At 39.5% G+C, this 14,816-nt stretch overlaps 1 protein-coding gene across 8 annotated transcripts in view; it reads right to left on the bottom strand.

Annotated features, from left to right (window-relative positions):
* The window catches only part of carmil3 (capping protein regulator and myosin 1 linker 3), a 136,183-nt gene that overhangs the window by 113,415 nt on the left and 7,952 nt on the right, over positions 1–14,816 (bottom strand). For all 8 annotated transcript variants that reach the window (XM_036138018.1, XM_036138017.1, XM_021310251.2 and 5 more), the window contains exon 2: positions 13,280–13,374. In XM_036138018.1, coding sequence (XP_035993911.1) covers positions 13,280–13,374 — 95 coding nt within the window. The remainder of the gene's footprint in view (positions 1–13,279; positions 13,375–14,816) is intronic.

The raw sequence follows: 14,816 nt of genomic DNA, 5'->3' as shown, positions 1-14,816 counted from the left end.
GGACTTCAAATCTACCGAGACGTGGCAGGGACTAGGACAAGAAAGGCATTAACCAGAGACGCAGTCAAAAAAAAACATGGTGACACCAGAGCAACTGAAGAGATCCACAGCCAAGGTAGAAGGATCCTTAGACAAATCTGGCCCCGTGTAGGAGTGGAAAGAATAAAGCCACAGTTTAAAGGGAACCATATGTCCCGGTTCAAGGTTTTAATTTCTTTAATGTTTAATAAATAACTCTTGGTCTGTTAGGTATTGTCCAGTGAATACCAGCCCAAACAGCTGATATTAGTTTAAAGGAATGATTCGGGCACTGGTATTCTTTTAATAGCAAACTCTGCACACCTATAGAATAAATGAGTGACAACTTCTCTTCAAGTTCAACAATTTATTAACAGAAATAAATGAACTTTCAGAGAACATCACTATAGAATGCCGTTTATCTGAATTGTGACAGTCAGTCCCTGGGTGCCTGTAAAAGTCACATTTTATCCAACATGGCTGAAGACACAGCAAATGTGCCAAAACCCATGGGGAGGACACATCTAATATACTCCAGATTAAAATCTTAGGACCGTTTAAAAAATTGCAGGACTTTGCATTTTGCTATATTAGACCTTAAGAAGATTCTAAGTAGAGCTTCACAGTGCTAAAAGAAGAAACTATATATAGAGAAGAAAACTTTTGAGCTGGCATTTTTTTTTAAAACAACAATGCAGCCGAAATAGGCTGTTCATCAGCTGATCAAAGGACCACAGCCTTTACAAGCCAAAGTCTGCAGTCATTACTGGTGATGACTGTAGCCCAGTGACCATCAGACAGCATCTGTCAGGGAAGGGTTTCCCTCAACACCACAATTCAATTCAATTAAATTCAATTATATTTATATAGCGCCCATTCATGAAACATGTCATCTCAAGATACTTTCCAAAGTTAAATTCAATCAGATTATACAGATTGGATCAGATTATACAGATTGGTCAAAAAAGAATTTCCTCTCTAAGGAAACCCAGTAGATTGCATCAAGTCTTGACAAGCAGCATTCACTCCTCCTGAAATAGCGTAGAGCCACAGGGAGAGTTGTCTGCATTGTCCATGGCTTTGTCCAATCCCTCATACTGAGCAAGCATGAAGCGACAGTGGAAAGAAAAACTCCCCGTTAACGGGAAGGAAAAACCTCCAGCCTCGACCGACTGGGGGTTACAGAAGACAGAGCAGAGACACAATGAGAGAGACCAAAAAAAAGCACAGAAGCACACATTGATCCAGTAATCTGTTCTACATTAGATGGTAATAGCGGGTGATCTGTCTTCCCTGGATGATGTCACAGTTAACAGAATGGACAGAAATGGGCTTTGCAAAGAGCACAAAACATGGGACACTGAAAGGTTGAAAAAGGTTTTATTCCCTGATGGAAAAAAATGACCATGATGGTCCTGACGTCTTCCAACATTACTGGCATGACAAAGAGATCCCATCTGTGATGTTTTCTATGCGGCACAGTGGGGGGACGCCATCTTGATTTCGGGGGCTTTCTCCTTTAATGGAACAATAGAGCTTCAGCTTGTGGAGGAGCCTCAAGCAGCGGCTGGCTATGCAGAGATGCTGCAGCGGGCAGCCCTCATGACTGAAGTTCATCGTCTGTGTGGGAAGGACTGGGTTTTTCAGGAGGACAATGCTGCAGTTCACATCGCTCACCGGACAAAAGACGTCTTTCAGGAAAATTAAAAAGGAACCATATAATCTTTTGGACCATCCTGCATGTTCCTCTGATCTAAATCCTATTGAGAACCTTTGGGGATGGATGGCAAGGAAAGTTTACAAAAATTGGACATCAGTTCCAGACAGGGAATTCCCTTTATAAAGCCATCTTTAAAACTTGGAGCAACATTCCCACTAGTCTCCTGGAAACACTTGCATCAAGCATGCATGAACAACTGTTAGAAGTGATCAACAAGAATGGTGGCGCTACTCATTACTGAGTCCTTTTTTGAAACTTTGATTTTTTTGTATTTTTTTTTTTTTTTTTTTTTTTTGGAGCTAGAGCCTTAAACTTTTAATCAGCTAATGAACAATGTATTTGTCAATTGTACGTGGAAGAAGGTGCTCTGGTCAGTTAACCTTAAGGTGTAGCATCATGCTGCTACAACCATGATGCTTTTCTTCTGCAGGGACAAAGAAGGTGGATATCAATGATTTTTTTCCCCTCAACTTCTAAAAAAATATTTATCCAAGAAAATGAACACTGACCTTTACGCTTCACAAACCATCCCCCACAGCATGCTGGAAGCATCATGCTATGGAATGCTTTTTTTTATCAGTAGGTACATAAAAGCTGATCAGAGTTAATGGGAAGATGGATGGTGCTAAATACAGTCCACTTATGGAAGAAAACGTGTTAGAAACATCATAAGACAGGAGACTGGGGCGGAGGTTTGCTTTCTGGCGGAGGAACAATGCAAAACATACATTCAGAGACACAATGGAATAGTTTAAATCAAACTATGATGTATATTTGAAAGAATAACCCAGTCAATCTAAATCCAGTTTAGAATATGTGCCAAGAGTTGGAAATCACTATTAAAAGATGCGCTCCCTGCTAGATCTCAGATTTTTTTTTTTTACATTTAGAAAAAAAACATATTTTTTATTATTATTTTCTTTCCACTTCCCCATTATTAACTAGTTTGTATTAGATGCAAAACCCAATAAAATACATGGCAGGATGTGGTTGTAGCTTGACAAAGCCTGAAAGGTTTAAGAAGCATGGATACTTTCTCAGGGCACTGCAAGTGTGAACTGCACTGGCCATCCTCCAGCTGGAGACCAAGTTACAGACAACATTAAACTTCACATACGAGGCAACTTATTCGTATTGGCAGCCGGGCTGCTCCTGCTGACGGTGCAGCGCCGGGTGTCACCGGGGTGAAGCAATGAAGTTTACAGAAAAAGAATGCCTGTCCAGAAACAGATTTTCAACTAAGCAATTTTCTGAGTACAAGCATCGCCCTCTAACTTCTGAAGTGTTACCATTAAACTTAGCTTCTAACAAATTGCATTTGGGTCTGCTAATTTAAATAATGAGCTGAAGTCGGGAGAATAAATTCAATAAGCAATTGAGAAACAGTTACTGAACTCCAGCCAAATCATGTGAAAAGGCGAGACATTTTCTAGACATGTTTCTAGTCAGGGGTACTTGCATTTTATTGCTGATGTACCCATGAATGTATCAGGAGGAGCCAAGAGGTGTGTAGTATTAGTGAGAGGATGACCAGGACACCAATGCATGGTGAACGAGCATTTTCCAACCACAAAACAACAGAAACGAAAACATGCCTCAGGAGACATTTGAGTTCTCCCACACATTCTGTTTTAAAGAAATGTTCAACAAAACTCACGAGCCTGTGATCTGAAAACCCCAAGGATGCAGGAGACATGTGCAGACAACACATCAGAAAAAAATTCAGAGGAATCAGATGAGTTTCCATGCTTTTTGCCTGCGAGGATCAGGAAGGCCACAGAAAAGCTGTATGCCACAATTTCTCACTGTTTTCTGTATATGATCTAAAATACCAAAAGCTGATGCAGCATTAGGAGTCACTCTAGCCTATCAGTGGGGTCAGGTGTATGGAACAACACTGGCAAGTAGCAGTGGAAACGGCCCTTTCATATACAGTTAAGCATGTCTGAATAATGTGTTGCACCATCTAAGAGGAAAATAAAAATAAGTCAAACTAACAGTCTAAACCAAATCAAAGCTTCCCAGAAGACATGCAGAGATTTTCTGAGAGACTTGATGTTCACAGACATGAACAGACAGATTTCTGTGCACAATCCAACTCGGCAAAAATACTTTCATGTCATCATTGATATCTGCATTCCACACAACAACTGCCCTAAACCTATTTAGATTAGGTTTAGGGTGCAATTACCTTTCCACATATAGGGCAAGGTTTGTTTGGAAGGCTTTACTCTTTAACATATGTAATTATAATTTGGAAACTGCTTTCTTGTATTTACTCAGATCATTTACATTTGACAATAAAATGTGTTTAAAGATCAGAAACATTTTAGTGAGACTAAAAAGCAAAAATGAAAAAAAAAAAAAACTGTAAGGGGCTAAAAACTGATTCACAGCATAGTATGTTGAGCAGCTCCTTTAGTGACAGACTTATACACCCTGTATGTAAAAAGGAGCGCTACCGCAGGTCATTCATCCCTGCTGCCATCAGACTTTACAATGCTACACTGTAACTGTAAAAACTTGTGCAATAACGGCAATAACTAATGTGCAATTACCATTTAATACCCTGTGCAATAACCTGTGCAATAATCCTGTTAAATAAGTGACTTCAGTTGTTATAGTTATCTCACTACCTCACTGTTGTTCTTTACCTGGTACCACTTTATTGTATAACGTCAAATCCATTTGTATATAAGTCACCTTGAATGTACATAAGTCATCTTAAATCTGTGCTTTATTTCCTTTTTTATTTATATTTTTTTAGATCCACTGTATATATGTGGACACACTGTATATACATCATGCACCTTTTCCTCCTTTTGGCACCTTCTTTTGATTGTTGAGCAGACGTGACAAGTGAATTTCTCCACTGTGAGATCAATAAAGTCTATCTTATCTTAACTGTATGTATCAGCCAACTACACAATAGAATCAGAAAGATATGTTGCGATATCACAGATTGTTGTTTTAAAATTTGTCTAATTTCTGCCTAACCATGTTCTTTCTAATCATTTTATGAGAGAGTGAGAGTCTCAAACTGCCTCAGTTAACAGTTGTGACTTGTTAAAACAGATATGTGCAAAGGTTATGTGACTTTTTATTTCAAAGGAAGTCAGTCTTCCTTGTATTTTTAGATTGGCTTTGAGCCATAGAAGTTCAGCTTCAATTTTTGTCAAACTTTTTCTGTAGAAATTGGCCTGTTTTGAACCATTTGCCAAGGTCTTTACCAAACTATTTTCAGCTTTCTGTTTGTCAAGTTACTTGACACTGACTGCAACTGAATCTTTGAATTAAGCAAATTTGAGTCAACCTGTCAATTAATCCCTTTTAAATATTATCTTTGGGCAGCGTAGCAGCCTGGTGAAGAGACACAACTTTACCCATTTATTTGCATATTCTATTAAAACTAGAAAGATAAAACTAAAGTGTATCATCTTTGCATCGTCAAGGTCCTTCCATCTCGAAATCCCATTATGGCTTTCAAGAGCTCCTTTTAGGAACACTGTGCAGATCTAGGCATTCAAATTCATGTATAGCTTGAATAGCAGTGCTGCTAGTAAAAATCCATGGTCTCCATGTTCAACATGAGATGATTCAGTAAGTAGATCCACTTCAACAAGGGACACTGAACAGCTATACAAATCACCAGGGTCCTACTTATATGCCTGTGGGTGGGTATGAGCTTTCTGTATAGAAAGGCATCGATCTGGCACCAATAAAATTCTCAATTGCCTTACCTCCTCGGCTTATTATACATAGGACATTCAATAGAGAAGCAATTAAGGACAAGTAATGTGCTGTGACAACTTAAAAATTCAAATATAACAAAAATAAAAATTAATTGAAATGACAAAAAAGATTTCTCACCTACAGTAGATGAATATATGTATCAGATTAAAAAAATACAAAAAGAGGAAACATACTGTTAAGTTTTAGGTTTGATAATTTGAGTTTTGAACAGAATTTAATGTTTTTCTATTTTAAAGATATATTGGGATGTCCACGTTCAGTGCATTTTTTCTTCTTTTTTTGTGGTTGAAGATTACATTGTTGTTTTTTCAAGATTCCATAGGGTCTTAGAATGATAGACAGCATCTATTTTTTCATATAAACATGTTTGATTTTCTATCTTAAAATACATTGTAAAATACCATGTTTACTTTTAAATGTTATCTGTAAACACTGAGAGTGATTTTATTCTGGGAGAGTGAACTTCATCTCTTGGGAAAATTGACGTTTAAGAAGGAAACAAAGAAGAGTTACACCCTCTTCTTTGTTTCTGCTGCATATTTTGGTGAGGACTCCCTAGAAAATGTGGTTTTTAACATTGATGGGATCTCCCTGGTAAAATAAAGGTTTAAATAAATAATAATAAAATAAAAAAAACGCTACTCTTGAGCTCATCATTTCTCAGATTAAGGTTTTAGGACTGAGCCATGGAGGAAATATAATTTCACATCTATTGAAAAACTTTGTGTTGATTTGGCTACAAATTCTAATACAACCTGAGTAAATACAAAAGCTGATTTTAATGACAAAAGTAATTCTGAAGTCAGACATTGAATAGGACACGCTAAAACCTTCATTTTTTTCATTATTCATATATATTTAACCCAAATGAGTTTAGGCCTAAGGTCATGAGCTGATGGTGGGGCACTTGCCTCCAGGGTTTTCTGGAACAGAGCAGAATTTATGGTCTAAACATCACTTATGTTCATTCAGGCCCCGAAGGTTCAGAGCAGTCCAGACCATCACATTACCGCCACCATGTTTAACCATTGGGACGATGATCTTTTTCTGAAATTTGTTGTGTGAAGGTTCTGGGTTTAAATCCAACCCTGGGTCTTTCTGCATGGAGTTTGCATGTTCTCCCTGTGCATGCGTGGGTTCTCTCCAGCTTCCTACCACAGTCCAAAAATTTGACTGTTAGGTTAATTGGCTTCTCTAAATTGTCCTTAGGTGTGAATGGTTGTTTGTCCTGGCTGTCTCTGTGTTGCCCTGCGACAGACTGGCGACCTGTCCAGGGTGTACCCCGCCTCTCGCCCAGTGAATGCTGGAGATAGGCACCAGCAACCCCTGTGACTCCATGAGGGATTAAACGGGTCAGAAAATGGATATATATATATATACAGATGGCCAGGGTTTTCAAAGTCATTCAATTTGTTTGTCATCGGTTCTTGAGTGTCTTTAGATCGGGCCATTACACATTACATTTTGAGACCTTTTTACCCACTTCATGCTGTCAGATAAGTGAATTCTGGAGTATATAGGCTGGGAAGTAACAAAGCCTGAGGTGGCTAGGGAAACTGAACTCAACCTTTCCAATAAAATGTGGTAAATCACAGCTAATTCATGATTTAACAAGAGGAGCACATTGTCTTAAAATGAGGCAACAACATTTTAGATTAGGGTTGTTATGATACTAAAATTTCAAACTCGATATCGATACCCAGGAAACTATTTGATACTATATATAATTTTCGATATCATGGGGATAAAAAAATTACAAATCATTAAAGGCATAAAAGTATTTTAATAACAAAAAAAACTCACCTCTGTAAGAATCCAAACATTCAGTTACTTTTTTCTATTCAATTATATTTATATTGCGCAATTCACATTAAATGCAATCTCAAGGGACTTTACATGGAACATGCTTTAAACAAGTGTGCAAATAAATGCTACATAAATAACCTGAAAATAACACATGCCTAGTAGCATGCTAGTCACAGCTAATCACACATAATTACTGCAGACCACCAGCTGCGCTAACATCAATAATATCTTTATTGTTTTAAATTAAATTCTGAATGTAACTTTAATTTATTAACCTATCAGAATTCATCATGAAGGCCAGGCTTGGCCAAGTTTGTTATGCCACTTGACTTTTTGCCACCACTTTAAAGGAATGTTTGCTCACAGGCTTGTCAAGATCTTTGGGTTTCCCTTCTTTGTTTGCCTCACATGATAAAATATTTAGTATCGACACCATGCCAAATTAGTATTGTATCCAGATACAGCATTTGAGTATTGATACTTTTCCGAGCATTGATTCTTTTGCCAACCCTAGTTTGGATAGCGTTTGTTTCCTTAATAAATATAATCCTCATATGTAAACTGCATGTTTGTATTTACTCGGGAAGTTTTTGTTTGACTTTGAAATTTGTTTGATGATGTGAATTATTTAGAAGTGCCCAAAAAGCCAAATCAAAACAGAAATGGAGTTTTTGAACCAGATAAATGGAACAGATGTGAAATAATGTTTCTTCGATGACCATCTCAGACCTAAATCCCAGAAAAGCAGTGAGATGAGCTGAAAAAGTAGAGCAAAAAAGCCTCAGGACTCTGGAAGGTCTGTAAGTCCATCCGTATGTATGTTCCAACCTTGGGATTTTTAGTAGAAAAAGACTACGTACTATCCTGTTTTCAAAATGATTGTACAAAGTCCCAACAATAGGGACAATAGAAGGTATGCTACCAGGGATTTTGTTAAAAACAGTAATATATTTGCAAATATGGTCTTTTTTTTCCAAATTAAAGGTGGCATTCTAGGGGCGTGCTGGTGGCGCAGCGGGTAGTGCGAGCCATGTACAGAGGCCTTAGTCCTCGTTGCGGTTGACCTGGGGTCGACTCTGACCTGTGGTGCTTTGCCGCATGTCTCTCCCCCCCTTCCTGTCAGCCTACTGTGTTAAAAAGCGAGCCACTAGAGCTGTGAAATATCTCCCCAAAAAAATAATAAAAATAAATAAATAAATAAATAAAATAACAGGTGGCATTCTAAATCTGCATGTGCAAAATCTGCTTGTGCAACATAAAGTGGAATTTATTTTCAAACTTTCTCCATATATCTAGCAAGGATGCAAAAAAGTGAAGGCAGCATTACATCATCCTTTAAAAGAAGGACTTTTACCTAATATGATGAAAGTTCACTTTTATTGTGAATATCTCATTTTAATTGGTTGAAGCTTGTAGATTCCAGAGAACGGGGAGCCACTTTCACTTATGAATGATTTATGCGCAACATGGTGACTTTAAAAGGCAATTCCAAGCCATAAATCACCATTACATATTACACCCACCATGACTTTCATAAATTAAAGCACTGCTGCAACCCCACACACACACACACATATCTACACAGTCGCCAAGCATCCAGTAGGACTGAACCTTAAGAAGTGGAAGCAGCACTTAGTCAACCTCGGCTCTTTACACTGAGTTCTCATGAGCAGCTTCTCCACGTTAACTACAGAACCTAAGCAGAAATGAGCATCCATGTGTGTCCGGGACTGTCAAACAGTGGCTCTCTCAGCAAGTAATTGGCCTATTATTGGTGAGAGCACAGGAACCGCAGAGTCAACAGAGGATGAAACGGAGCAACCGATCAAGATAAATAAGTGGCGGAACAGCCAAACCGGCAAGTGGGGCATCACAACACACCAGAGATTTCATCCCCCCCCCCTCTCTCTCTGCTAACTCCATCCTTCATTCGCCCCTCCTCAAGTAGGATGCGCTCCCCTTTTCCTCCGTCGTATTCACCCCCCCCTCCCCCCTCTGTGCCTTTGAAGATGCTTTGTTTTCTGACTTGCCTCTAATCTTCAAAAACAGCGATCAAATAATGGCCGCGAGAGCGCGTGCGCGAGCAAGTTCTGATGCTCTGAGGCTTGGGCGCGCGTCTATGTTTAAGTCTCCTGCACATGCCAATCGGCACGCATGTGTGAGTTTAGATGTGATAGATGCATGCATGTTGACGCTCGCCAACACATCGCCCTGGGTGTTGTTTGGATGTCCTGCTGTGCCCTCCCACTGTGTCTGAGGTGGGTGGGTGTGTGTGTGGGGGGGGGGGGGGGTACAGCCTCAGACGAGTGTGTCACAAAATGATGGCTGGTACAGTCGACGCACACTGACAGTTGGGTATGAACAAATGTCCAGGGGGAAAAGGGGGCCAAAAGAAGGAGAAGAATTTAGAACAAAAGCTTAATGGTAAAAATAAACCAGAGGCATAGAGCTTGAGTCTATTTTACTACCCCTTTGTAAAAAAAAAAAACTAGAAGAAAGAATGAAAGCAATGCTCTTGTAATTTCTACATGCAAAAGGGAAGAAGATAGAAATGCCTTTTCCTGCAGGCTTAAAGGGAATTGCAGTGATTTGTGTAAATAAAAATACCTCATTACATGCACACCCTTTTTTCACATTTTGACTCATTAAAACCATAAAATGATATGTATTTATTGGAATGTCATAATATGGACCAACACAAAGTTTCATAGAAGGGAAATGGTGCAAAGTTGTTTCCACCAATCGATGCTTTACAGTAAAACAAAAGCAAGGCTTGGTTCTGTAGTAAAATCCCAGTAGAAATGTCAGTTCTGTTTAAAAACTGAATATGTTTCTTAAAATGCAATGATCAATTGAATATCTCATATATTAAAAGTAGATACAAACTCAATTTTCTTACCATTTCTTGTTTAAAGTATATCAGAAAGCAATGATCGCCGGGCTGCCTAAAGGCTTCCACATACTCTGGAGTACTGTGTGCATACTGTGAGCTTGGTGGACTCCACGCTGACTCTCAGCGGATGTTTTACCCTTTATAGTCAAGCTTACTAATGTCTACATTTCTTGTGGCAAATTCCTACAATTCCCACACTTTCTGGCAGTGGGACAAAGCGACAGAACGGATGGTAAAATGTATGATTAGCTAGCTGAGAAGCTAGAGCTGTTTCTTTTCCAGCAGGCTCCCACCTGTCAGTGAGAACAGAGAGGGACTGAGATGCTATGTGTCCTTGCGACCGCCTGCTTGGAGCAACTTAGTTTATCAAGCTCGGTGTCACATATAAAACAGATTTATGTAAAGACTTCTTGCCTCCAAGAAGTTTATAGTGTGACACGTACCTGCATGCGCAGAGTCCACCTTGAGTACGCCACTAGCTTGCGCGGACCTCCGCGGAGTGAACTATGCCCGAGTATGTGGGGGCCTTTACATGAATGCACTTCTATTTTAAACATTACAGTCAGGCAGTCTTGTGGACTGCTCAGGGGTCCAATCAGGTAGTGACACCGTGTACCGTAATGCTCTGAACATCCACTGAGCGGAGCAGCGTACTTACACTTTTTAACAGATTTTTGAGCGCATTGTACCACATAATATTAGTCAGTAAGCACAATTTTAATCATATATAAGGTGCATTGAATTATAAGATTTAAGAATTTTAGTGTGCCTTATAGTCTAAAAATACGGTATGTCCAGTCTACTCTGTAATTTTACTTTTTATCATTGCAACAATCCTTACGTACTTTTAAGGCTGTTGTTGCACAGCCTTAAAAGTACGTAAGCAGGGAAAACTTTGTTGGTTCAACTTTGTAAGCAGGGAAACGTTGTTGGTTCAGGATCAATTCATCATCAATACTGAATGGTTTCTTATTCTTAGCAATATGGTTAGCCACAAAATACGATGCTATTAGTGCATTTGTCGATGCGACCCAGACATGCATTTTGACATGCGTCAAAAGTAAGCCATAGACTAACCTAGGAATTAAATTGCATAATAAATTAAACAGAAATAATATCAGTTCTTGCTGTGAGGTCTGGTACCTGGGGTTGGGGACGACTACCCTAAGGGGCTTGCGGTAAACTCCAACAGGAACTTCTTGTGACTTTCTTCCAATAATGGCTTTCTTCTTTCCATTCTTCCATAAACACCAGATTTGTGGATGGTGAATTTGGTCTCTTGACTAATTCTCAGATTAAGGCTGTCTTAAACTGGATCTAAACCTGACAGTTTAGATCCAGTGCCGCGTTTTGATAGGTTTGCAGTGGTGCCATACTCTTTCTGCTTTCAGATGATGCATTGAAAATGAGATGTTTCAAGTTTTGGATGTTGTTTTATAACCTATCTCTGCTTTAAACTTCACCACGACTTACCCCATGACCTGTCGGCAGTGTTCCATGGATGACATGATGATTTTTGTTCCCTAATGTTCTCTATAAAAAGCCTCTGAGGCCTTCACAGAGAGGTTAGCTTTATACGGACATTAGATTTCACACAGGTGAACTCTGACTTCTGAAGGAACTGGGTTGCAAAAGAATTATTTTTGGGATATGCGAGCGAATACGACTAAATAAAAATGTTTGTTAGTTTTTCTTTTAACATTCCAATAATGTGATACATCGTGTTGGTCCTAAAATATTACACCGAGGTTTGTGGTTGTGATGTGACAAGTATTAAAAGGTTATGAACACGTTTGCAAAACACTGTATTTAAGACAAACACTCGTTCCTTTCCCCATGTGTGACATTTTCAAGGCTTCGGATATTTGGTGCACAGCACAGACCGAGTGAACCGGTCCATTTACAAGTCAGTTTATTCATCCTTCATACAGTCAGAGCAAAAATTCATTAGAGCAAAAAGATTACATTTAAGAGAGAGAAAGACCTTGACAACAAGCTAAGCTGAATACAGAAATATCCATGTGTTTTTCATCCTCTCTTCTCTTAAAAGCATCTGTAGCAGTAGAAGCAGCCAGAGTTTATTTGGATAATAAAAAAATAAATAAAAAACCCTGTAAGGCAAAGACCTAATTGAATTGCTTCGGATGGTAAAAGGAGCTCAATACCCTTTAACAGGTTTGTGGGAGGATGGAGGAAAAAGGAGGGGGAAAGGGGGAGAGGCAGAGAAAGTAAGAGGGGACTGGCATGGTGGTGGAAGGGGGGAGATGACAGGGAGGAGAATAATTGAGATGGACAGATGAAGAGGGAGGGAGAAGCAACAAGATGAGAAAAATAAGAGGGGGGGGGAGGAGTTTAGAGCAGTAAAATATATGTCAGATCGGAGGACAAATAATACAGATAAAAACCCGGGGAGAAGAACTGATTCACTTGTCAGCATGCGTGCGTCGTTGTCTTCAGGGGGAGGTAATGAGCTCACTCCTGTGCATAACGACACCATGTGAGTAAGTGATCGGTCACTAATGTGGCTGACTAATTGTCGCTTTCTCATAAACAGCGGTGGCCTTGGCTCTGACAAGTTCCTTCAGCACATCGCGGGCTGCCCACATACCCACAGGCGTCCACTCAGAGACACAAGCACTTTCCTCGCTTTAAAACAAACAAAATAAATGCCACGCATGCACTCGGCGTCTGGGCTTACACGCTCAGACACAAACCTACCCCCACACACACACACACACACACACACACACACCACTACTGCCTGTGGCATTAAGGCCATCCTGCCACATCTAATAAACTCTCTGAAAGGACTCAATAGGCCATGGCACGGTGTCCGCTTTACTCTGCTTAGCCGGCATCTGTCCTAAGCCTGATTTATCAACACGTCTGTTCGACGTCTCGCAAAGCATAATCTGTGACTTCTTACAACTCCTTCGATTTGCTGTGGTTCGGCCCGACTGCCTTGCTCCAGACCAGAGTCACCTTAAACGTAGAGTCGGTTTCACGGTTTAACTACCAAAGTTCCTTCCTGGTGTGTCACAAGAATATTTGCACGCGGTTTTTTGGCGGAAGATAGCGGCAGCTCTCACCAGGATTCTGTCCTCTGATTTTCCGCTCCTCGTCTCTTGCTTGATGGCTCGCACAAACTTAATGGGCTGTTTGTCCAGCACCTTCCTGATGCTCTCTAGGAGGAAATTGGAAAGAAATATAAGAATATTAATCAAAAGAATATTCATTACGTATTGAAACAGAAAAAAGCTCTAATGAATTCATTTAAAGACAGCTAAATTGTTTTACAAAAGGAAATATAACTATATAAATATAAATAAACAGGCAGGAGATAAATTAGCGTAACAGCCTGTATAAATAAGGACAATCTTTAACGATAATCAATATTGGCTCAAGACAAAACTCTGTTTACCAAATATCACTATTGTCTTATCTCCTGCTCCCTGATTTGCCGTTACTGAGTCTTGTCCCTACAAACCTATCACTCTGGTGACAAGTTCTGGTCACAGGTTTAGATTCAATCTTCATGGGCATGGATACCATAATTATTTGGCGACTTTAATGATTCATTAGATCAGTTTAGTTCCAATATAGTTCAGGATCATATCCAAAACTCGATGCTAGCCTGCATTATCTGTCCCAAAACCAGTTAACATATATGTTTGGGACCCTTGTTTTGTAAGAAAACCCAGCGGCGTAAGATTTTCATCTTATTAAATGTGTCAGGCCAAGAAGAAAAGAAAATAGTTAGCACATTCTGTAGCAAGCCATAAACCACTGAAACACTTGAGCTTCAAATTAACTGGAAACTGCTGGAGCACCAGTGTTACTGTCAACCTGGACTAAGAAAGAGTGAACCAAGAGAGAAGCCCCTGCTCCAAAATTGATTCTTTTCAGCCTGACAAAAAGTTACAGCTGCTCACATCGACAAGCCAAATTTCTGCTAAAGAAAGGTTTTATGGTCAGAGGAAACAAATATGCCTTTTGCAATCCGATGAGTGGAATGTTTGGAAGAGTTGAGGTGAAGCTGTCAAACAAAAAAAAAACTAAAACTTGTCTGGCATGGTGATGTGCAGTATCATGGGCAGCTGTTTCACTATCTGTGGTGCTAGTTAGAGCTGCCCAATGTATCACAAATGTATCGTTATCGCAATATTACAGATAGCATATCGCAGAGAAGCTTCTGCAGTGCAATAAAGTTGATCAAATACTGCTAAACTGTTTCATTGTCAAAACATCACAAGTCTGAAAGATGCTACCGTTTCATTAAACGCTTGTGTTTGAGATGGAAATGATGAATGCGATGGTCCCAAAGTTAACGCTTTTTTTCCTGTGTTTATCTTAAGCTATATTGGTATCGTAACATTTACCAATATAATCGCATATCACATCTTTTGCTGGTATCATTCAGCCCAAACAACACTGCACTCCACAAACTGGATATAGCAAGGAAGGAAAACGATAAGTGCCAAACTCAGAAACGTCCGCTCAAGTCAACATCTAGATGATGATTGAAACTTGGACACAACTGGATGTAGCAACGGGGCAATTATTCCAAACACAGCAAACTGGTGAAGCATGCTAACATTAAGGTTCTGAATTGGTCCTCTCGCACTG

This window comes from Fundulus heteroclitus, chromosome 6 (assembly GCF_011125445.2).
Source record: "Fundulus heteroclitus isolate FHET01 chromosome 6, MU-UCD_Fhet_4.1, whole genome shotgun sequence".
Taxonomy (NCBI): Eukaryota; Metazoa; Chordata; class Actinopteri; order Cyprinodontiformes; family Fundulidae; genus Fundulus; species Fundulus heteroclitus.
The sequence above is the reverse complement of the archived record's forward strand: the minus strand, read 5'-3'. Positions and strand labels throughout refer to the sequence as shown.